General features: G+C 48.0%; 1 protein-coding gene across 2 annotated transcripts in view; it reads right to left on the bottom strand.

Moving 5' to 3' along the window:
• Positions 1–1,611: 1,611 nt before the first annotated feature.
• CTNNA1 (catenin alpha 1) overlaps positions 1,612–21,952 on the bottom strand; it is a 117,505-nt gene continuing 97,164 nt past the window's right edge. For both annotated transcript variants that reach the window (XM_058034509.1, XM_058034510.1), the window contains 7 exons: positions 16,754–16,954; positions 15,573–15,724; positions 12,857–12,967; positions 11,227–11,408; positions 10,392–10,497; positions 5,158–5,292; positions 1,612–2,714 (listed from right to left, as the gene is read on the bottom strand). In XM_058034509.1, coding sequence (XP_057890492.1) covers positions 2,427–2,714; positions 5,158–5,292; positions 10,392–10,497; positions 11,227–11,408; positions 12,857–12,967; positions 15,573–15,724; positions 16,754–16,954 — 1,175 coding nt within the window. In that variant the 3' untranslated portion in view covers positions 1,612–2,426. The remainder of the gene's footprint in view (positions 2,715–5,157; positions 5,293–10,391; positions 10,498–11,226; positions 11,409–12,856; positions 12,968–15,572; positions 15,725–16,753; positions 16,955–21,952) is intronic.

Raw genomic sequence — 21,952 nt, forward strand, 5'->3', positions numbered from 1 at the left:
GCCGGGAATTGGGAAGGTGGGGAATTGGGAAGGTGGGGAATTGGGAAGGTGGGGTTTGGCTCCTCGCTCACCCCCGGAGCTCTCCCCGCCCGTTCGCTCCCTCCCGAGCCGAGCATCGTCCTCCGGCAGCGAGAGCGACAGCACGAGCTCTTCCCCAGCGCTTAATTACATGGAGCAGTAATTACTGTAATTCTCTCCAATTGGCTCCCTAATAAAGTCACAGCTTCGCTGGCGGCCGGACCCCCTCGCCGGGCCGCGGCTCCAGCGCCGCTTTCACACGCAGGGCTGGAATTCCCTGACTCGGGATCGGCGCTTCTGGGTTTGGAATTCCTGAACCACCCGGGTCTGGTGCCGGTGCCGACCAGCCCGGAGGGGCCGGGATGAGGAACTGCCCTGCCCTGCCCGGTGTCACCACCACGTCCCCAGCTAAACTGGGAAACTGGGATTTCATGACACAAAATCCCCCCTCTTCTAAGGGGACAGGTGGTGTCTGCTGCACTTCTGAACGCAGCAATTAAGCGTTACACCAATAATGATTCACCTCGATGCCCTTCTCTGCTCCAAACCCAAACGCAATTCCCAGAGGAGCAATTCTTGGGTACAAAGGAAATGTGAGTTGAGGTTTTTTGGCCTCCTGTCCCCATGGCGTTCCTGCTGCTCCTGCACCCCTGGGGCTGTAGCTCTCACCAGGGGAACCACTTTTAATTTCTTGGCACTCAGTGTTTGTAGCACAAATTAAACGAAGATGTATTTAAAAGATAAATAAGCATAAACCTGTCTGCACATCTTAATAAGGATTATTTTTTAAAGTGCATTAATAGATTGTACTGGTGGGAGGCATTGGATGTACTCCCTAAACAGCTCAGGGAATGTCACCTTTAAGACAATACCAGGAGGAAAAAACTCTCTATTGTATAAATTCAGTTAATAATTATCTCTAAAAGAAGACCTATAGCCTGTTAACCCCCAAACGGCAGTGGAGCACAGCTCCCCCTCTGAGCCTGTTTACATGTTAAGGGTGTATGAAAATATCCTATCATTCCACTGTTTAACAGCTGTACTCAAGAGGCTAAAATGCTTGAAAACATAATACATTTGGCAAAAATATCTCAAAAACTATTTAGCTCAATTATGATCAGCATTACAGTAACATGACAGCAATAACCTTAATACAGTAAATTATGAGCTGATTGAGATAAATAAAATTATAACATTTCAGTGCCAAGGTTCAGCTCTAAAATGGAGCTGCATTTTAGACATTGACTCCAGCCCAGGCTCTTCCAGCTCCACAGGAATAGGCACCACGGTGCTGCCCCGTGCAGGCACCGCTTCCCTGCACTCCACTCGACTGGGACGTGTGAAACACGCTGAAATTCATAAAATTTAAATAAGACAGTGAAATTATACCTTGTAGCTATAGTTATCACAAATAATGTACAGTCTAAATTGCAGCCTGAGCAAACACGATTTCCTGGGTGCCTCTGGAAGCCCAAGGCGGGATGCAGAGCAATTATGAGGAATGAGCACAAAGCTGATTTGCATCTGAATGGCGAGGGGGGGCCGATGGGCGGGCTGGGCCCAGCTCCATTCACAGCACCACAATGCACCAGCTGGGAAAAGCAACTTTATTAGTGTCCCGCAGCAAAATACATTAGTAATTGGTAACCAGGCATTACATTCCCGTCCGTGTCACGGAGCCATGGGCCGCCCCCGCCGGGGGAGGTTCCCGCAGGGATCGGCCCCGGGGCTCCCCCGGCAGCTCCGGAGCGGTGCCAGGAGCACAAGGGAACCCCGGAGGGCTCCGGGGCAGCCCAGGGAAAGCAGCACCGAGCCCAGCTCCAAACACGATCCTCAGCAAAGCCCGGCCCAGGCACGGGTGTGGCGCTTTTCCAGCTGTTTTCCAGTAGTGCTCACACAGCCGGTGCCTGCTGCAATTTCAAACTCCTCTGATCTTGCTCCCTCTCCACCCCCACAGCCAAGAAACACTATCACATACAATACTTTCATTAATTTTTTTTTTAGTAAAAAAATCTATTTTTTTTCTCTTGATCACCATGATAAACTGAGTCTCTGGGTATCACGATCGAGTATTAGTGTTAACCGTTAGTGTTACTGTAAAATCCTCTTTGGTTATAGAATATTTCATTTAAAGCAAGATTATAAAAACCAGTTTCCAGCTAGAAATCCACCCCTGTAATCTAAAAGCCATCTAAATTACCACACTTCTGCAGGCTGAAGATATACTGATAGGACTTAGAAATTTAAGTATCTCCCCAGGTAATCTAAACCAAGTTATCAAAATTATATTAAGTAAATACATTTGGAGGAATAGTAAATTTTTGAAAAATCTTTAGGGTATTACAAGTAGAGTTCTGTAAGTAGCAGTAGTGGGCTAGAGAAAAACACCCCCGAGCCAGAGCTCTCCTCTAGATACTCTCCATGGCCTTGAACTCGCTGAGGGCCTGCACGGGGTTCACGTGCTTCTTCTGGGATGCCCTCTTGATTTTCGTCTGGGTCTCGTCCTGTTTCTCCCTCTTGACCAGGGGTTTCTTCTCCGGAGCCTTCATCTTCCAGGAGACGGCCGGGAGGTTGAGGGAGGCCATGCCCTGGGACTTCTGGTACTTGGTGGACGCCACGTAGGAGGCCTTGACCGTCTGCACCACGGCGTTCATCAGGTTCTTGGCTGCCTGGATCAGGGACATGGCACTGTCCACCTGCCAAGGGACACACAGTTACCACCATGGAACCCCCAAACACAGCCTTACACTGACAGCACCACAGGCCTGGGGTAAAACCACTTGAAAACTGATTTATATTTTTCCTTTGAAACCTGAGGCCCCCAGTTTGAGGCAGGGTTTTTTTGGATGCTCAGTGGTTCCAAAGCTGACTTGTGCCACCAACACAAAAGCAGGGTCTGCCCCCCTGTATGCATTTTCCACATCAGTGGCAATTGGAAACATTTGTATTCTGCCCTTTGCTTTTGTGACTAAGATTTAATAGTTGCTTATTCTCTAATGAGATTAATAAAGCTGTAGTAATATCTTAATCACTGATAATAAATATTTAAATCGCTCTAGAATACTAAATTGTATTGGGAAGGAAGGAACACAACTGCATCACAGCCAGGCCTGGAGCCCTTTCCCAGCTGGCTCCTGATTTACAAGAGCATCAAAACAAGGAAAAACATGAATTTGTCAAAGCTGTAGGACACAGCAGGGACAAAGAGCTGAGACCAGGGCTGGGTGGAAGAGAGGGGAGGAGCACTGTGGTGACCTCAGCTGGGACCCCCTTCCCCAGGGGCCAGTGTCCTGCTCTGGGTGGGATCCCCAGCTTGTCCAGGCCAAATGGGCTGGGACAGGGGTTTGATCTGGGGCAGGGTTTGGTTCTGGTGCCTTTCTAGGGCACTGTCCCCTCCCTTCTACCCTACTGTGCCCCAATTGCTACCATGGCACCTCAGATCCTCTGGCAAAGCCTCCGTGCTCTCCCCTCCTCCTCATGAGCCTGGAAACCACTGTGCTGAAGTGCCTCCAGGAATCCTCACAGCAGCAGGAATCATTCAAGGCCAGGAGAGCAGGGAGGTGCTTTTCTAAATGACCTGACAGACCCTGCAGGTGCCAGCTCTGCCCTCCTGGGCCCTGCTCTGCTCTCACAGCGCTGGGGTGCAGGGACAGGGCATCAACACTGCACAGAACCTTCCTTTCAGAGTGCTGATGCCTCTGCACTGGCTGAGGTCTTCATCTGATTATCCCATGGAGCTCAACACTGCTGCTGGCAGCCCTCAGCCCCAGTGGACAGGCTCAAGGAGAAGGGATAAAACCAGGAGATCAGGCTACAGATGCCAGGCTGTGCTATCACTGATTTATGGCAGGGGGATGTAAATCCTGGAGGCACTGAGTAACTGCAGTGAAGCCCTGGAGTACGTACTGCTGCACAGTAACACATCTCCTGCTTTGACAGCACCATGCCTTCAGCCTGCCATGAACATCAACAGCAGCACATCCCACCACAGCCCCTGGAGCTGCTCTGGGGGCTGGAAAGGCAGCAGGGGGGGCAGCACAGCCCCATCACCCCCAAATGGGCTGAGTTTGTGCAGGGATATCTATTGCTGACTGCTCCTGCTGCTGCTGCTGCCCCAAAGCTCTCCTTCCACAGCTCTCCCTGGTTTTTGGGGGAAATCTGTGCTACTAAGTTTAAGCAATTGAGATATCAAACAGGGTTTCACTGGAAAGTATCAGTGGTAGAGGATGTCCAGGGAAGCTGTGGCTGCCCCTGGATCCCTGGCAGTGCCCAAGGCCAGGCTGGACAGGGCTGGGAGCAGCCTGGGACAGTGGAAGGTGTCCCTGCCATGGCAGGGGTGTGGCACTGGATGAGTTTTAAGGTCTCTTCCAACCCAAACTGTTCCATGATTCTGTGGTATCAAAATGGCAGAATGTGGGAAGTTTCTCCATTTGCTGCTCAGGGAGCAATTCTGGACTATCCAAGGGCCAATTCTGTCCCTTCTTCCAACCTCCTTCCTCAGTCCTGACATGGCTGGGCAAAAGCACCAGAAGTGACCAAACGTGCCGATGCAGGGCAAGGTAGAGTATGCCAGAAGAAATTAAGGATTTAGCTCCACTTCCCTCCCCCCAAATATCTGCAACACAGAATCCTCTTAGGAGGCAGCATTTCATGAACTACAGTGAAAAAAATTATTTGCAAAGTAATGGCTGGAATAAGGAAGCAAGCTGGCCTGGGGCAGCTTCCAGCTGTCAGAAACCAGAGCAGCCACTAAAAATCCCTGCACTCTTCAGGGCACAGCCATCCTGAAATATTAACACCTCTGGAGTGTTGCAGGACCCCAGCATGTTCCAAGGCTGTGCAGAGACGTGGGGCAGGTTTGACTGTGCTGATAAGGTGACTGAACCTCACTAAGAGTGAAAAGCAGTCTGGAAAACAGATCACACAGAGGTGAAGTGAATCTGTCTACAAACACTGTTGAATAAGGACATGTGAAGTCTGTATTTTCCCAGCAAGCGCTGCTCCCCAGAACAGCGAGGCAGCAACACAAACTCGGAATGCTCCAGCACCTCCAGTCTGTGTTCCATGGGGCTGAACACAAAGGCTCACATGAATAACCTGTGGGAGCAGAGCTGCCTGAGGCAGGTGTGCTGTACGTACCCCGGAGACGACGAGCTCCCCGCCCAGGTTCTGCACCTCGGCCTTGACCTTGCTGCAGATGTTGAGCTGGTGGCAGTAGAGCGCGATGCGCTGCAGGTAGGCCAGCAGGTCCTGCTTGCACGCCGAGTCCGGGCACTGTGGGTGACAGGGGCAGGGTTGGGCACGGCCAGACACACTCCAGGCACCTCCCCTGGGGCAGGGGATGGGCTGGGACAGCGCTGCCCTCCCTCCCTCCCTCCCTGCTGAGCCCAGGCTTTGAGACAGAGGCACCTAAACCCAGCAGCCATGAGCAGGGGCAGCACTGCACAGGCTCCTTCCACTGCCCTTCAGCAGCCCTCCCAAGGAGGAGGAAGAGGAGGAACAGAAGGAAGAGAAGAGAAGGAGGACCATTTACCCTCCCCAGAGCAGGTCTGTCAGCTGTAGAAGGTCCTTCCTGTACTGCACAGGACACAGCAGCAATGGTCTGACACCCAAGATCCCCAGCTGCAACTAGCAGGTGTTACCAAGTCCTTCCTCAATCCTCAGTCTTAAGTATTCCAAGCTCAAAAGTTATAAACCCAACAGCAACTCAGTTACATGCAGCAAACAGAGATTTTCCTGACTTCTGCTCCCATCTTGTAGCAGTGGGAAAAGCAGGTTCCTCACCAGGCACAAAATGACATTTAAGGTGCTTGCTGCAGCACTCATCCGTAAGAGAAATGTAACTTTTTCAGCTTTGCACAAAGGGCTCTGCAGGAGTCCTCTGTGCAATTTGGGAGGGTGGCATTTTCTGAGACAGAACTGAAGAATGAGCCACGGATGAGCCAGGCTCAGGCTGGATTTCCAGAGCAGAGGGGAGCCCAGCTGAGGAGCAGCCACGGTCCAGAGCAGGCTCTGTAGGACACAAAGGCTGTGGGAAGGGTTCTGCTGCTCTCAGCAGCCCTGCAGCCCCTTTACAGCAGTAGTGGGGTGCCAGCAGCAGCTCCCCCATGGGCCACCTCAGCCCAGGGGCACCCCACATGCTCACACACACACACCTACAGTTTCACATCCATGTGATTTACTGGGTCACACCCCACGTTGCTTAAGCCCTGCTCTGAACCCCAGAGAAGCATCACTTGTACCCCACAGACAGCTCCTGTTCCATGCAAATGGCCACTCCTCATCTCATCTCCCCACCCAGCACCCACAGGCCTCCTGGACAGAGCCACCACCAGCCTCCCACTGACCCTCATCTCCTGCCCCAAGGCAGGCTGCACTGTGCCCAGCACTGTTTCAGCTGGAGCAGTGGAATTCACCCAGCATTATCCAGGGACAGGACTACACTCTGCAGGGATCTCCAGCCTCTGGACAGCTGCAGGCCATCCAGAGTGATTTAGGAGCTCTTTTCCACACACCCCTGATCACAGCAAAATCCCATTTTACCTAAGACCCTGATCCTGTGCAATGGACCATCTGATGAAGATGCATAATGGGCATGGCATGACTGAAAGATTAATCTTCAATGTGGCACCACTTCATTACCTAATGCCTCACTCCAGCTGAGGGTTGTTGCATTGGCCATGCAGCCTCTCCTCCCCTCTGAGGGCAGGGTAAAAATCCCCTCCTGTCTGTGAGCAGCAGGCTCTAAGCCCTGTTTCTCCCTGCAGACCTTCTCTCCTTAGCTGTGAGATGGAAGCAGAAGCTCTTTTCTTTGTATAAAAGAGGAGCAGATCATGGTGCACACACAGGGATGTGCAAACGTGGCCCCACTCACATGGAGGAGCATTTCCTTCCCAACAGCACTCAGTCTGCCAGAACAGGCATTTCCCTCTGCAGTGAAAGGACACTAACACATACATTTGTTTTTTTTCCAGGGCCAGAACAAGAGGGTTTTGTAAGGCAAAGTGGTCTCTGTGCTGAGCAGAGGTGACTCAGGTGCTGCAGTGATGTGTCCACAGAGCTCACACACACACAGGGGCACTGCACTGGGAGATCTCCATGGCTTTATGGGCATCTGACCCCACCACAGACATCAAACCACCTTCTTAGTCCCAAGGAAAATGATGGAACACCCAAAGTAATTGCAACTCTCAAGGTGGGCAGGCAGCTTCCATCAGTGCAGTGAAGCCCTGCCTAACAAAGCAGCAAAGCCTGCAGGTTAATTTTTTAAGCTAATCAATATTAGTCAGCACTACAAGATGTTTAAGAGCAAGTCCACAAATAGCCCTGGCCAAAGAGCTAATGAAAAGCCCAAATTACCATTTTGGAAACTGCTCTCCATCTCCCAAAGAGCTCATCTAACACGGCAGTGCAGGGGCTCAGGGCTGACAAATGCCCAGTACAGCACATCAGGGGATGGCTCAACAATTCCAGCTCCTCTGTGGGGCTGTGAAACCCTTCAAGGAAAGCCTCTCAAGGCAGGAGGCTGCTGCACGTTCACCATCAGCTGAGGAAGGCAGCAAAACCTTCGTGGAATAGGAATCATCACTGGGCTGTGTGCATCAATGCAGTGTGAGATGGAAACCCAGATCCTCTCCTGTGTGTGCTATTTCTGCAGGCAGGATCGAGGACTCAGCTCAAAGACAGATGAGGTTTAAATGGAGATGTAACACGAGATAAAAAAGAGCATCAACAAAAGGCACTGCGGGTGCCTGCAGGAGCCCTGTCCTTTCCTAGGCAGAAGCACTCAGATAAAAATCAAAAACCCAAAAGGCAACAATTTGAACAGAATGATGACATTACTGGACTAACCCACAGCCAGAACCCCCATCTGCAGAGATGGATGGGTTCTCACAGACACAGCACAGCCCAGCAGGGAGTGCAGTGCAGATGGAAATGAACGTGTTGGGGGCCACCCCACCTTCCCAAAGCCCCCAAACCGAGCTGCTGCCACAGACTCAGGGAAGGTTACTGGCAAAAGCTAAGGTCAAATCCAGGCTCCATCCCAGACGCAGCAAACACCCCCACTTTCAGTTCCTGCCAGCCCAGCTGAGCCTGCAGAGAAGCAGGATCACCATTTTCCCTGTTTTTGCAGAGAAAAGGGGCAGGGGAAGACAGCAGAGCCCTGCTGGTGTGTGCTCATGGACACAGACCATCCCCAGGGGCTGCAGGGGAGAGCCAGCAACCCCAGAGCTCCTTCCTGCCACTGCCTCTCCCTTGGGAATGGGCCCTGCTGCACCAGGAATTCCCAAGAAATGCCCCTCAGCCCTGGGTGGCCTCTGGGCCCAGCAGGAGCTGCCAGCAGCTGTTTTGGGGAGCAGCTCCCTGGGGGGACGTCACTGACCCCCTGTGCCAGAGCTGCCACCAGCCTGTGCCCAGGGTCCCCACCCCAGCCCCCAGCAGGGACCAGTGTCCCCAGCACGAGGCTGCTGGAGCCTTTCACTGGAAGTGGGGCACCCCCTACCCTGACCCAGCTGCTTCTCATGGGGTGAATCAGAACTGATACAGAACTGATGTAACCTTGGCCTCCCACCGCCACAGAAGGAAAAAAACCTTTGGCTTTGTAGGTGTTCTGACACTGAAAAAATAAATAATAGAGAGAACCCTTGCTGCAAATCATTGTCATCTGTGTTGTGCTCATAACTGTTCATATTCCCCTGCTCCCAGCAAGCAGCAGCTGCTTGGAGTGAGGGATGGAAACCTCGGGGAGCACCTGCAGCTGATGGCAGAACTGATCCCAACAGCCAGGAATTCCTGGGACAGCAGCTCTGGGAGCTGCAGAGGAATGTGCTGCAGAAGGGCCTGATGGCAGGCTGGGAGCTGCTGGCACACGGACACGAGGGGTCACAGCTCTGCTGTCACCCAGCACAGGACACAGCCCCTCGCTGTGCTCCCTCCTCCAGGGGCAGCAGCAACCAGGAGCTGCTCCTGCTCTGTAGCTGTCACTCTGCTCCACATTAACATGTTTCTAAAGAGTATGGAAGCACATCTAATGAAATATGCAGGCTCAAAGTATTAGCAGAGTATGGAGTCAGGAAAAAGCTATATTCTTGTCAAAATTACTAACTGTACAGTGCTGCTCATATTTATCTTCAAACATGTGCTTAATCTGTTACATTTTTAAGGACCTTACTGCTACTGAAAGTAGTTTTCTTTTGTATTTTGAAATGGCTTGGTACAGAAAACCATATACCAACTTTGCATAAAACATGTGAATGAAAAAAAAAGAAAAGGCATTGTAAACCTTCAGCCCAAGCTCCCCTGAGACCTTGAACACAAACTGCTCCTTGCTTCATTTACCTACACCAGCAGCACACCTGGTTCTTGCAGAAACAAGGCTGTCAAAGTGCTGTAGCAAGGAAAGCCATTTGAAAAAACACTTATCAAATTTATCTCCCCATTGAACATTTCTCACTGCATCATTAATAAAGGAGGGTGTAGACAAGCACCTCTGAATGCAACATTAAGAGAGAGTCCTGCACTGCAATGATTTACTTTCAAAGTGACACTGGTTCAGTGAAAACCTTATAGTACACAAATTTCCATCCTGAAAAGGCCTGGAAAGCAAGTGACAGCTGGGAAAACAAAGTTTAGCCCATGATCTCAGACTTAACCTCCTTGCATTTCAGAGTCTCTCTTGAAGGTGGAATATTATTACAAATGTTGATGTTTCCCTGCTATTTGGGTGTGGGCTGAGGCCAAAGGTGCTCTTGCTTGGCCCAGTTTCTAAGTGGCTCAGGACAGGCATTGCATAAATAATCCCTGAGCTGGCCATGCTCATTCAGTCCTGTGAGAATTTCTGCCCAGCACTGGGACAGCACAGCCATGCTCAGGTCCCTGCAGGCCTTGCTCCAAGCCCTCATCAGCTCTGGAGTGAAAAACACCAGAGAGCTCTGACACCCTCCCCACTCAGCCTGAGGAGCAGCTGAAAATTGTTGATCTTACAGAGCTGCCTCAGCATCAGGATTAAAGGTGGTGCAACAGGCCAGGTGCCCCCGTGCAGGGGCTGTCCCTGCTCTCTGAGCTTTGGGAAGCACCAGGAGTGCTCTGGGTGTGCTGTGAGCCCAGCCTGGTCCTGCTCTGCCCCGGCTCTGTGTGACCTAAGCAGGGCTGGCACAAAATGCCAGGAGCCTGATTCCAGCCAAGGAGCTGCTGTGTCACTGCTCAGGGAGGCAGGAGAGCAGCTGGAAAGAACAGAAAGAACAGAATTTCCTAGCAGCAGATCTGAAAAATCAGTTAAAGACCCCCAAAGCCAACACATTTTCATCTGTTCATCAGCAGTACTGACAGATCTCCTGCTCCCTGGAGCTGGAGGCTCCAGGACTGTGACTCACGTGGTCAGCAATGGTCCGGCCCAGCTTGTCCATCCTGGAGCCGGCCTCTGCGATCTTCTTGGCTGCACTGATCACATCTGACGTGTTCTTCAGAGGACCTTTTCCCCTGCAAAACAGAGCACACGCTCCCTCCTAGCACCAGGAAACCACAGCAGTGAATTCTGGGTCCCTTTCCTCATTCTGTCCCACACTGTGCTGGCAGTGACTCCCCACCCAAAGGCTGGAGCAGTTATTACAGCACCTTCATTTCCAAGAGTTACCCCCTTTCTGCTCTTCCCCACATTTAGCTTAAATCCAGGAATAAAAACATCTTAAATTTTACTGCTTTCAGCAGTTTAATGATGATAAGAGATAACATTTTAGAAGACGGATTTGCAATTTTTATGGAATGGAACATGAAGTTTAAAAAACAGCGTTATAAAAAATCTGGTAAATTAATTTCAAAAGGCATCAAAAACCCTCTCTTTCCTCTGCCAGTAACTGTACTAGGAACTATTTCTGCAGTATGGCAATATTGAGAAGCCCATAGAATTTAATGCTGTAAAGAACTGAGCAAATATATATATATATATTTTCCTGGGGATAAGAATCACCCTTAAGAAAGAAAGAAAGAAAGACAGGCAATAACTGCTGTGTATCTGTAGATCAATTTAAACAGTTATTACCACCCAGCCACTACACAATAATGCATCTCCCCAGTTAATATGCAGCTGGAACAGGGCACCATTTAAAAGAGATTATAAGAAGTGAGACTCTTAGGAGAACTTGCACCGTGTCTCATTGAAAGCCCAGCAGCCCAGGCAGCTGGGAGTGAGCACAAATTAAAAAGCCTCACCTGGTGAAGTCTGTCATTTCCATCATGATCATACACATCTGCTTGGCCAGGACAATGATGTCATTGCCACTGTCATCCCATTTTGACACTTCAGCATCCAATTTACTCTTTTCCTCCTGGAAGCTGGCGACCTGCTCAGCAATCTTGGCTTTCTGCTCTTGAGGGAGCTGAGCCATGATAGCCTGGAAGAGAAGAGTTTTCTCACATGGCCTCCTGCTGCCTTGTAGAGGCTTTTTGGAACATTTCACTAATAACCAATTTCAGTCATGTAGATGGGGGATAAAACTTTAATAGCAATCCTCTACCTAGAGGCTTTACATTTTGAATCAAAGTTTATACTCTTTTTAAAGAAAAAGTGCCCAGAAAGACAAGCTGACACTTAAAATATTGTCCTTTGCATGATAAAGCTGTTAAGACTCCAAACAAATTTGCCACATATTACCATCCCTCAAAATAAAACTGCATGAAGAAGGAGGACTTGTCTTTTACAGAAAATTTCAACGTTTTAAAATTAAGTTCCACTTGGGTATTGAGGATAATAAGAAATATTACCAGTCTCTTCCCTGCAAAAAGCTAGCTGTACTCTTTTGAAACATGTCTGCTGAGGAAAGAGTAAGTGAAAATAAAGAGTATGTGCTTACTCCCAAATAAAATCTCTCAGACTGGGTTTATAGCCTGTGTAAGACTCCATGGCCTTGCCTTCATAAATACTGGGAGCACAGATGCCTCCAGGAGCAGGCAAAAAGGAGCCTTTGGTACTAAAAATTCTCTGGCAGCAGCTGTGCTAAGAGGTAAATGAGCAATGTCTGCATTTAAATAGAAGGGGGTGAGGGTCCAGGCATAGAAAGTGCTTGTGCAAGGGAGGGGAGCATAAAAACACTCCCAGCTGGTGAAATTCCCAAGCCAACGTGGCCCAGGTTTGATAAATAAGGTCTGGCCACTTCTTGCCTGGCAGGAAGAGCCTCCACAAAAAATCTGCCATGGCACTTTCCCAAGAGTGTAAATTGTTATTGATCCAGAGGGGCTGTGTCAAATAAAAGCAATAGGTAAGGCCTGGTCTTCCTTCAATGCAATTCAATGCACTGATTTTAGGGTTTCACCTCTTAATGATTATATATGGCCTATCAATGCTTTCATTTTTGAGTCACAGGAAATGCAGTTAGTTGAAATGATTTCATTTCTGAGTTCCTCTCAATGTTGTCTTGATAAATGCTCAGTGACCAAACACACCAGCACGTGTGTGAGGCCACATTTTGGGAAGATTTTTTTCTCATAAAGTTAATGTTTGTCTGTTGAAAATAACATTAATCCAATGAGTGATCTGCCTCCTGCAGAAGCTCACTCGACTACAATGTCTGTGATATCAAAATGCGATGTAGTTTCTTGGTACTAAAAGGACTTTGATCTTTCAGAATACCCAAAATAAACCACAGACATTTCTCACATCCATCAGACCAACTGCATTTCACTCAACCTCCTTTCCAGGAGAATGCTGGAAACAAAAAATGCCAGTTTTCTGATCCAGCATTTTTATCATCCCCGCCCCTATATTTAACCTAGGTTTCAAAGCAAGCTGAAGTGTTTTTTGAAGGCAGATCACACTTGGATAAAGCTGAGATTTGTGCCTTACCCTTGCACTCTGTCCAGCAATGAGCTGATCATCCTCAGTCTGGATGCTGGTTCTGCTGCGGACGTCGAAATCCTCGGTCTCAAAGTCAGAATCATCCAGCTCTTCGGGAGTCTGAGGAAAAAACATTCAAGCAGAGTCAAACTACAGATTTCATGGCTCTGGAAACCAACAAGAATATTATTTTTCAAGCAGAGAGAATGGAAATCAGTGGGGGTAAAAATTATTCCATGTTTTCAACAAAAAGGTAAATACAGGGACTGTATCCAGCTCTGAACACGTGTGATTTTATGTGCTTGACTGCTCCTGTTAAACACCACAGGGATCCCAGAATCACACAGCAGTCACTAAACAGCTGAGATTTGTTAGGACATTAATGCACTCAGCATCTGAAAGACAGAAAAAAGTTCTTGCAAAGCGAGCAGTGCTTTTGCAAGTTGATTAAATGTAAAAGCTTCACTTGAGATGCTGAAGCTGGAATTACACACAGCTCTAAGGGCTGGTTCAGAAGCACAGACAGTGTCTTCAGCACAATTATGAATCAAAGCATTGACTAAATTAACAACAGATAAAATATCTCAAAATTTATCCTTATCCCTTGGGAAAAGCTGAAAAATTTCAGCTAGTAAGGGCCAGCTTTTATGCTGTAGGCTAAACACATCTGACCTAGTTCCTGCTTGCCTAGGATTTATTTTTGCTACTGCCAGTCTGTAGCAGGCAAACTTTTTATAAAGCTTATCAAGTTTAAACAGCATGTTTGTCAAAATACTACATCTTTGCTAAAGTGGCACTTCACGACAATTCTCCAGAGCTGGGTCAACAAAGAACTTCACTGATAGATGCAATAAATGGTGATTAACAGATAAGATGCAAATAAAGTCCCTGTTCTTTAGATTTTTTCCGTATGATTTGAATTTCACAGACTTGTCTTCCACTATAGACACTCTGTGATACAGTGAAAATAGAGATGGACATGCAAAATAATTGCCAAAAAGCAAAGGTGAGTAGGGTGACAATCAAGACTTTGGGTTTTTCAGCCTCTTCTCCAGGCCCTGGAGAACACGGTATACCCACAACATCAGCAGAGGGACACACAGTAAGAAGTAGCTCAGTGTATCAATATTAAAAAAAAAAAAGAAATAGCATAAAGAAAACAGTTCTGCTGTACATGATTGTGTCTGTGACTCCCCTCTGCCCATCCCTCCCAAAGCCCAGGGACACACAAAGTGTAACTCTGCCTTTCAAGTGCCACCAAGGACAGAAACTCCTCTGGGGTGACGAGCCTGGGCAGCAGAGAGGGGGGAAGAACTTCTCTTCAATAAATACAGACATAGTGAGATGGTAGTTTTGAAAATACCCTGCATAAACACAAAAATGAGGTGTTGCAGTGGCTTCTCCTGCTGGTCCCTGTAAGGAGCAAGAGCCTCTGGACAAAGCTGAAGGGAATGAGCCCCTGTGAGCAGGATTACACCAAGCCCTGGAGAGATTTGGATGGCTCTTTTATCCCAAAATAAACTCTCTGGACAACAAGTGCTAATATTTTAACTTCCTTCTAGGTGCCTGCTGTGTGGCCAGGGAGCTGCTGTTGGCTGCTGGCAGTGGCGCTGTGGCTCCCTGGCCCTGGAGGGTGGCACAGGGCAAACCTCAGCGTTCCTGGCACTGCCAGCCTGGGTAACTGCTGCCCACTGGCACTCCCAGCTCCCTGTCCTGACTAACAAGGGCTTCAGCAGGCAGGGATGTCCTCAACTACCACTGGCTGTCTATAAATCCTGAGCTTGTCTGAAAAAAATTCCATGGGGAGCACAGATGTGGTTGTCAGCTTTTCTCCTGGTTTTTCATCTGATCCTTTCTTTAAGCAGCAAACATGGAAGATGCCACTGCAATGGTTACTGTAATATCTTCTGGGGCTGTACAATTCTTGATTTAGTGACCAACAAGCTGCATCTGCCATGGTCACCAATATGAAAGACCAAGACAGTTTCTCAGAGTCAAAGAAATACAATGAAAAGAAGGAAAAAGGAATAAACCCCCTATATTTGTCTTTTTTATATCTGGCTCCTGCCCATTTTTGCCCCAGTAAGATCCAAGAAATAGATCCATGGATGAGCTGCAACCAGAACTTCCTTTACTGCATCCCTTCAACCAACTGCACCCTTCTGTGTCTGCCAGAAATGAGGGCTCCCAAGTCACACCCACTGCAAGCACACAGGAGTCAAGGCCTCTGTGAGCTGCCCTGTTTACCCAGGTTAGCCAATTAACAAATTACATGCTCTACCAACTACAGACTGAACTCATCTCAGCTTCCTTTTGACTAACTAACATTAATTCTCAAAATTTACTTAATGAAGAGCTATTAGGTTTTATTTCTAAGCTCCAAACCATCAACAAGCATCTATAGTTCTGAATTAATTTGCTGTTGTTAACTGAAAGGTCACTGATTTTAGCACATTAACGAGCCAGGCATTACCATGAGATTACAAAAGATGCATGAAGGGTATTTAGCATCACAACTCGGGCCATCATCGATGCTCAGATCTGGTTAATGAATCTGAATCCAAAGGCACCGCTCAAGTGCTCCACAGCGATTAGCACATTTGAAGACTCTGAATGTTAATAGGAGCTAAATGAAAATGTTCTCCTGCCTGCTCTCCATTATCCCGGCGCTGTCAGTCGAACAGAGGCGGGGAAGGCAGTGGGAAGCTGGGGAAGTTGTGCTCACCCGGATCATCAGCACGGCTTTCCGGATGTCGCGGATGCCGTCGTACACGAGCCGCGAGGCGTCGATGAACTCGTTCTCGTCCATGGGCTGGGCAGGGTCGGAGCTCAGCGCTTCCACTGCAGCTTCCACCTGCTCCGTGAAGCGCGGCATGACTGCAGCCAGAGCACAGAGCCGGTCAGTGCCACCCCAGCCACCCTCTGCTGCCCACTCCTGCCCTGCTCCTAACTGTCCTGCAACATGTGCAGTCCTTCCACTGAAATCACAACATTTGCTACAGGAGGTGAAGTCATAATCCAGCCCCGTTTCTGCTTACGCTGCTGCTCTTTGGTGTTTTCCACTTGGACAGTGAAGTTTATCACACCCTTCTATTGGACAAGGAGAAAACACCTGGGGAAGCTCCTAGAAACTATGGGATCAAATATTAATTGTTTGTTTGATGTTTTGGGGGGAAAGAAGTCGTGCTAACATCAGGACACTCAAGTTTAAAAAGCACTGGAAGGGGGCAGGTTGCACTGCTGCATTTCAGTGACTCATGGTGCCCCAGGAAGAACATGCCAGAACCAGTTAGAGTCTGCTGTTTCTTCAGTGTCACCCTTGATTCTTCATCAAAGTAATTAAAGCAAAACCAGCAACGAGTGGCTGGCACTGAAGGAGCCAGAATCACCCCTCACCCTTATGGATGTCACCAGTAGTGCACAGGGAACACCCTGATTTGGTGTTTAGGTGTGGGGCACTACAACCTACAATGCTCTTCCAACAGCTCTAAAGATACTTTACAAAATTTACCCTAATTATTACCCTAAATTTATTCTGCTGGGGGAATGTGATCTTCCTTCTGGACCCGGAACAGCTGCAGAGCCTGTTGCAATACTGCAAGATGAGCACAGCACAACTTCCAAGCCTTCACTCACGCCTGGGACTCATTCCCAGTGTTTTTGCTTCCCACAGCCCAGTCCATGACAGCGAGCACACTCAGGGACACCTTGTGCACAGCTGAGCTTTAAGCCAGACAACACAGCAAAATCACACTTCTCACTTTGCAACAGTTTTGCAAACAACTCCCACTAATTTGCGTTACAGCAAATTGAGTCTAACAGATTTCACAGGTACACGGGTACCCAGCTGCCCACAAGCTTTCCAGCAACAGCAACTCAGGGCTCCGGGGAGCGAGCGACCCTTACCTGTGTTGGACAGCAGCTTGGTTGCCTCCAGCACCTTCTCCGTGTACACTCCAGGCTCATAGTTGTCCATCTCCGAGGTGACCACGTGGATGACGCGGGCGGCGCGGCCCCGGATGGCGCCGGCCGTGCGGTCCAAGCCGTCCACGTCCTTCTCTTGGAGAGCGATGACGCATTTGTTTACATCTTCTAAAATGTGATTCTCTGGAGGTAAAAGAAGAGGGATTTAGATGGTAATGTCGTTTCTGTCACAGTCATCAGCGTGGCAATTGTTCAGGGTGGGACCTGCTCTACAGAAGCTCCATGGAGATGCTGTCAAGCATTAATGTGCAGGTCACAACCAGCAAAGAGCTGCCCTTCCACAGAAGGTGTCAAAAAGCCATCAATCCATTCACCAATTGGCTTCCACACTTCCTGCCCCTGTTTGTACTCAATTTTACCAAAACGAAAGCTGAGTTCTGCTGAGCTCTCCCCTGGTTCCTTTCCATATTTCTCCCCTGGACTGCCCCAGCCCTTATTTCAAATACCTGCAAACCACTCCCCTGCCAGTGCACGTGGGGTGATGGGCACCTCCCCAGCACCACACCTACTCCCCTCAACACTCCAACAGACACTTGGTGCATGTTTCCAGCTTCCTCCAGAGTGTTTTCCTACAGCCACACACATTCCATCAGAGCACATTACACCGTCAGTCGCCCATTCCCATCTGAGACACATAATGTATGCAGTGAATAATGTGGAAAGCATTCCAGCCACACAGCACTCACTGGCTGTTCAGAAAACAAACAAAAAAATAAAAGCAAGACCTCTGTTTGCAATTAGCTTTTTAAATATACTTTTTCTAGTTTTGTGAAGAGATATATTCCCTATTCATTGAGTACAAGAAGCCCAAAATGGGGAAAACCTTTTAAGAGTTTTCTGAAGATGCCTTAAGAAATTGGGACCTTTATTTATGGAAACCTACCCTAAAGATCTCCCAAACTGTTAATACAGACTTCCAAACTCTGCTAGAGAACTCTTTAATGTACCAGGACTAATGTTTCGGTATCATCATCCAACACCAGCATTTGGGCTGCCTGGTAAGAAACCAACTTGGAAACATTTCTGCTCTGTCACTTAAAATAGCTTCCAGTGTTAATTACCATTGACTTTATCTTTCTGTGCTGCCAACCCGTGCAAGTGGCTTTTATTCCCTCTGCAGGTAGTAAAAGAGCCATTTTGCAAGAGTTTGTAGAGACAAGAAGCTCATAGTGCTGGCTGGGAGAGGATTTGGAGGAACTGCCTGAAAGGATTGCTGCGAGAAGTTACGCCTGATTTACATAAAATTAACACAGCCAGGTGCAATATTGTGAGACTTCAGTAAGTAACCTGGGCAAAAATTACACTTGTGAAATCCCTCTGAAGCAACTCAGCCTGAGCAAGTTCAGCTGAGGGCAGGATGTGGCCCTGAGAGAGCAAAGAGCAGGTTCATTAGTGATTTGACAAGTCAGTGAGCAGGCACAGGAGCCACGGCAAGCACAGAGGGTATTTAGAGAAGAGACAGCCCTGGGAGCTGCAAGAGCCCAAAGAAAAAGCTTCGGCGCCAGGCCAAAACACAGACTGTTTATTGCTTCAATTCCTAAATGAATAAATTAAGCCACAGACCATTTAAAAGCCTCTTTGGATTATCTGAACTTTAATAAAAGGCATGGACCAAATGAAGGTGAATATTTAAATGTCTGCTGATCATTTAATGCCTTTTGCAGATGTGAAGTGGCCAGGAAGTCCCTTCTAGAGGGAGATAACCCACAGGGCAGCTTGCAAAGGGCCCAGGGAAGTGCAGGGCTGTCAGGTCTATCTGTTCTGGAGATATTTTCCAGCTGGATGATAACAGATAAGATCCAACACTGTGCAGAGTCCTTGTAAATACCCCAGTGCTCCCCATCCCACGGGCACACAGAGCATGGGCTCCCCACCAGCACCTCTGGGGATGGGAGAAGGCTGTCCCACATCCAAACCCCCCTGTCCTCCTGCTGAGCAGGAGAAACATCCCACAGCAACACAGCACAGCACAGGCAACAGCCAAGGGACTTGTCCCACCAAAATGGCTACAGGGAAAATGGTGTGGTTGGGCAACAAGGTAAAAGGAAAGGTATTTTTTCCATATAAATGATTTTTAGACCAAACAAGGAAATACATTAAATTGTGAAAAGCTACAGAATAAAAAGTCACCCACGACTGTCAATCCTCAATCCACTCCCACCAAACACCTTCCACCTCCACCCACCTCCACATTAAAGGGATGAAGCAATGCTTTTCCAAACAACCCCAGCAGCTTCTGAGGGAGTCTGAGGGCTACAGGAGATCAAAATCAAAGAGGAACAGTCGGGAGATGAAGCCCCAGATTCATAAACACAGCTGTGCTTCTCTGCTGCACGTCCTGTGGAAGGTCTCAGAACCATTTCCATGCTGAACCTCTGCTGCCAAGGGGCACTGCAGGAGCCAGGCCAGGCAGCACATGGAGCAAGCACTGGGGACTTCCCACTCTTGTAAATACAGTGTTCATCCTGCTAATATTCACTGGGAGGCTCTTCAGAAAAAAACAGCTCCACTGAGATGGGCAATCTGTGGCATAAACCTCTGTCAGCAGCAGAGGAACAGAAGGCAGCAAATGGAATGGTTTTAAAGAGGGTTTCAAAGGAGATTCAGGTAATTTCAGAACATTGAATTTGACAATTACATGGTGCTATCAGCAACTGCTCTAAAGAACAGAGATAGTGGGCACACCAACACACCCAGAGTGCTTTGGGAAGGCACTGATAAGAATTACAGAAGGTACAGGAGAGCTTTGACATGAGGAATAATGAAAGAGGCAGACTCTGCAGTCAGGGAAGCGATGACTGACAAAGTGCATGGCAGAACTCTGCACGTTTGCAAACAACAAGAGACAGAAGGGGGAAAAAACCTTTTCACCATCTTTAGTACAAGTAGGGGCATCAAATGAAGCAAACAGGCGAGAGTGCAAAACAAGGAGGTTCTTCACAGGGAGCACATTTCAGCTGTGAATCTTTGCACAGGATGATGGAGGTGCCAGCAGTTTATAATGGTCGAAAGAACAACTAACACCAGCTTAAATGAGAAAAATCTGTCAAGGATTGCTCAGGAGATAGCACCTCTGATGCTGGAGCTCCCTGAGCTGCACATCACTCATGGCTGGAGGCACACAGACATCTCTAGGCCACAGGGCTCCTGTGCCATCCACCTCCCATCCTGACAGTGAGCCTTCCCCAGAGCCTGCCCCAACTCAACAGGGCCCTTCTGCTGCTGTACCTGTGAAAGTGCTGTCACTGCAAGCTCACCTGGGCCCTGTGCACTGAAGATCCTTCTTCTATCATGTTCTGTTACCTAAACCCAGCATCTCTTTCATCAAGCCTTTACTTGGGGATAATTGATACAATTCTGTAGCATGAGCTGAATGGTGAAGCCTTTACTTCAGTACACCACACAGTAGGGATGTGGGATGACTTACATACATATTTATATATGCACTCACAAGAACTCCTTTACATTCTGCTTACATCCCAGTTAGTAACTGATACAAACATCCTAATAACCCCAAACAGCACTTGATATAAATCATGCTTGCCATGACTTTATCCAAAGAGAAGCTCAGACTTCTAGCAGATGAATTGGAGTCGTGGCATTATATGGAAAACATTTATCAAAGTTCAAACAAATAATACTTTAAGAGTATTTATTGCTTTAATATTTTTCTACCATCTCCTCGATAAGACACACATAAAAATAATTACTGAATGCACTTGAATATCTGGAGTTGTCTCAAACTACATCTCCTTGGCTCCATTTTGGTGGTAAGCACTCACTTGAGGTCAACTCTCCTGAGTCAATGTGCCACCACTCCAGGAAAGAAACTTTCTCTGCTTACTGCCAAGCTCCTGAGAGTACAGCCATGCAATAGATTTGGTTATTTAGCCAAAACTCCCAGTTCTGTACTAACCTGCAACCCTGCAGAAGACAGAGTTGTCCTGCCCACAACTCCCTTGAGTCTTGTGGTGCTAAACCTGGACTACACGGGAAGGAAAGTGCTTTGGCAGCTCCACACAGGCTGTGTTTGTATGGACTCCCAGCTTTTCCTTCTCACATGTTTGTACACTTGTGAGAAAGCTTCAAGTGGAGCCTCAAACCTCAGCACACAATTCCCTCTGCAGAGATTTCCCAAAGCTCCTCCCAGCTGTGCAATTCCAGCTGCTGCTGCCCAGGGAGCACCCACAGATCCAGCCAGCTCAGACACTGAACTGCCCCAGAACTTAATGCTCACTCATTGCAAAGAGAACCCAGGGAGCCACAATACAGTGTGTATGACAATGCAGGTGACATCACAGGAACACCACTTGGGCCTTTGTTTGGTTTTTCTTAATAATTTAAAAAATACTGCCTCTTAATTCAGGGCCTTAATTCCTCATCTACATTTTCTACCTATGTTCACTTGGTACTTCTGACTCCACACATCCTCCTGTGAAATCACTCTTTACAACTCGAGGTTTTAAGTCACTTCAGATGCCCAAACCTGCCTGCACCACGGAAATTAGAATCCCAGCTTGCAGAGGTGATTTGTGAACACCACTGCAGACACAATTCACATGGTTACATTTCCATGTCCTCTAACTAGAGCACAATTAAAGGATGTGGAAATAAAAATGCTCCCATTATTTTTAGGTCACAGCAGCTGATTGTGGGTCTTTATCAAGATGCTGATAAAACGGATTATCTTGGCAAGTACTTTGCCAAATGTAATTATTAATCTATTATAATGATCCAATCTCTTTTAAAAACTCTTAAAACTTTACTAAAGCTGACGTGGTATGAACAGTTTTATTTTAATTAACTTGTACAACCACATTTTGATATTCAGTTTTGTTAACATGGCAGCCTAAGGTGACCTGAGGGATCATTTTTTCTGCTAGTTCCTACCTTGGACATAAACATGTTCTATTTCCCCCTGAGTTACTGGTGAGCCTTGTCTACAGCAGCTAAATGGCAATTCATCCTTAGTTCAGCCAGCAATTCCAAACCTTGGGACATAAAGTGTCTTCTCCTTGAAACCAGACCTCCTGCTGCACTTTCTCACCTCGGTGGGCACAGTGTGATCCCAGGTGAGGTGTGACAACACCATCCCTTCCAAAGCCTCACAGACTTCCACAC

Source organism: Melospiza georgiana, chromosome 15 (genome assembly GCF_028018845.1).
Source record: "Melospiza georgiana isolate bMelGeo1 chromosome 15, bMelGeo1.pri, whole genome shotgun sequence".
Lineage (NCBI taxonomy): Eukaryota > Metazoa > Chordata > Aves > Passeriformes > Passerellidae > Melospiza > Melospiza georgiana.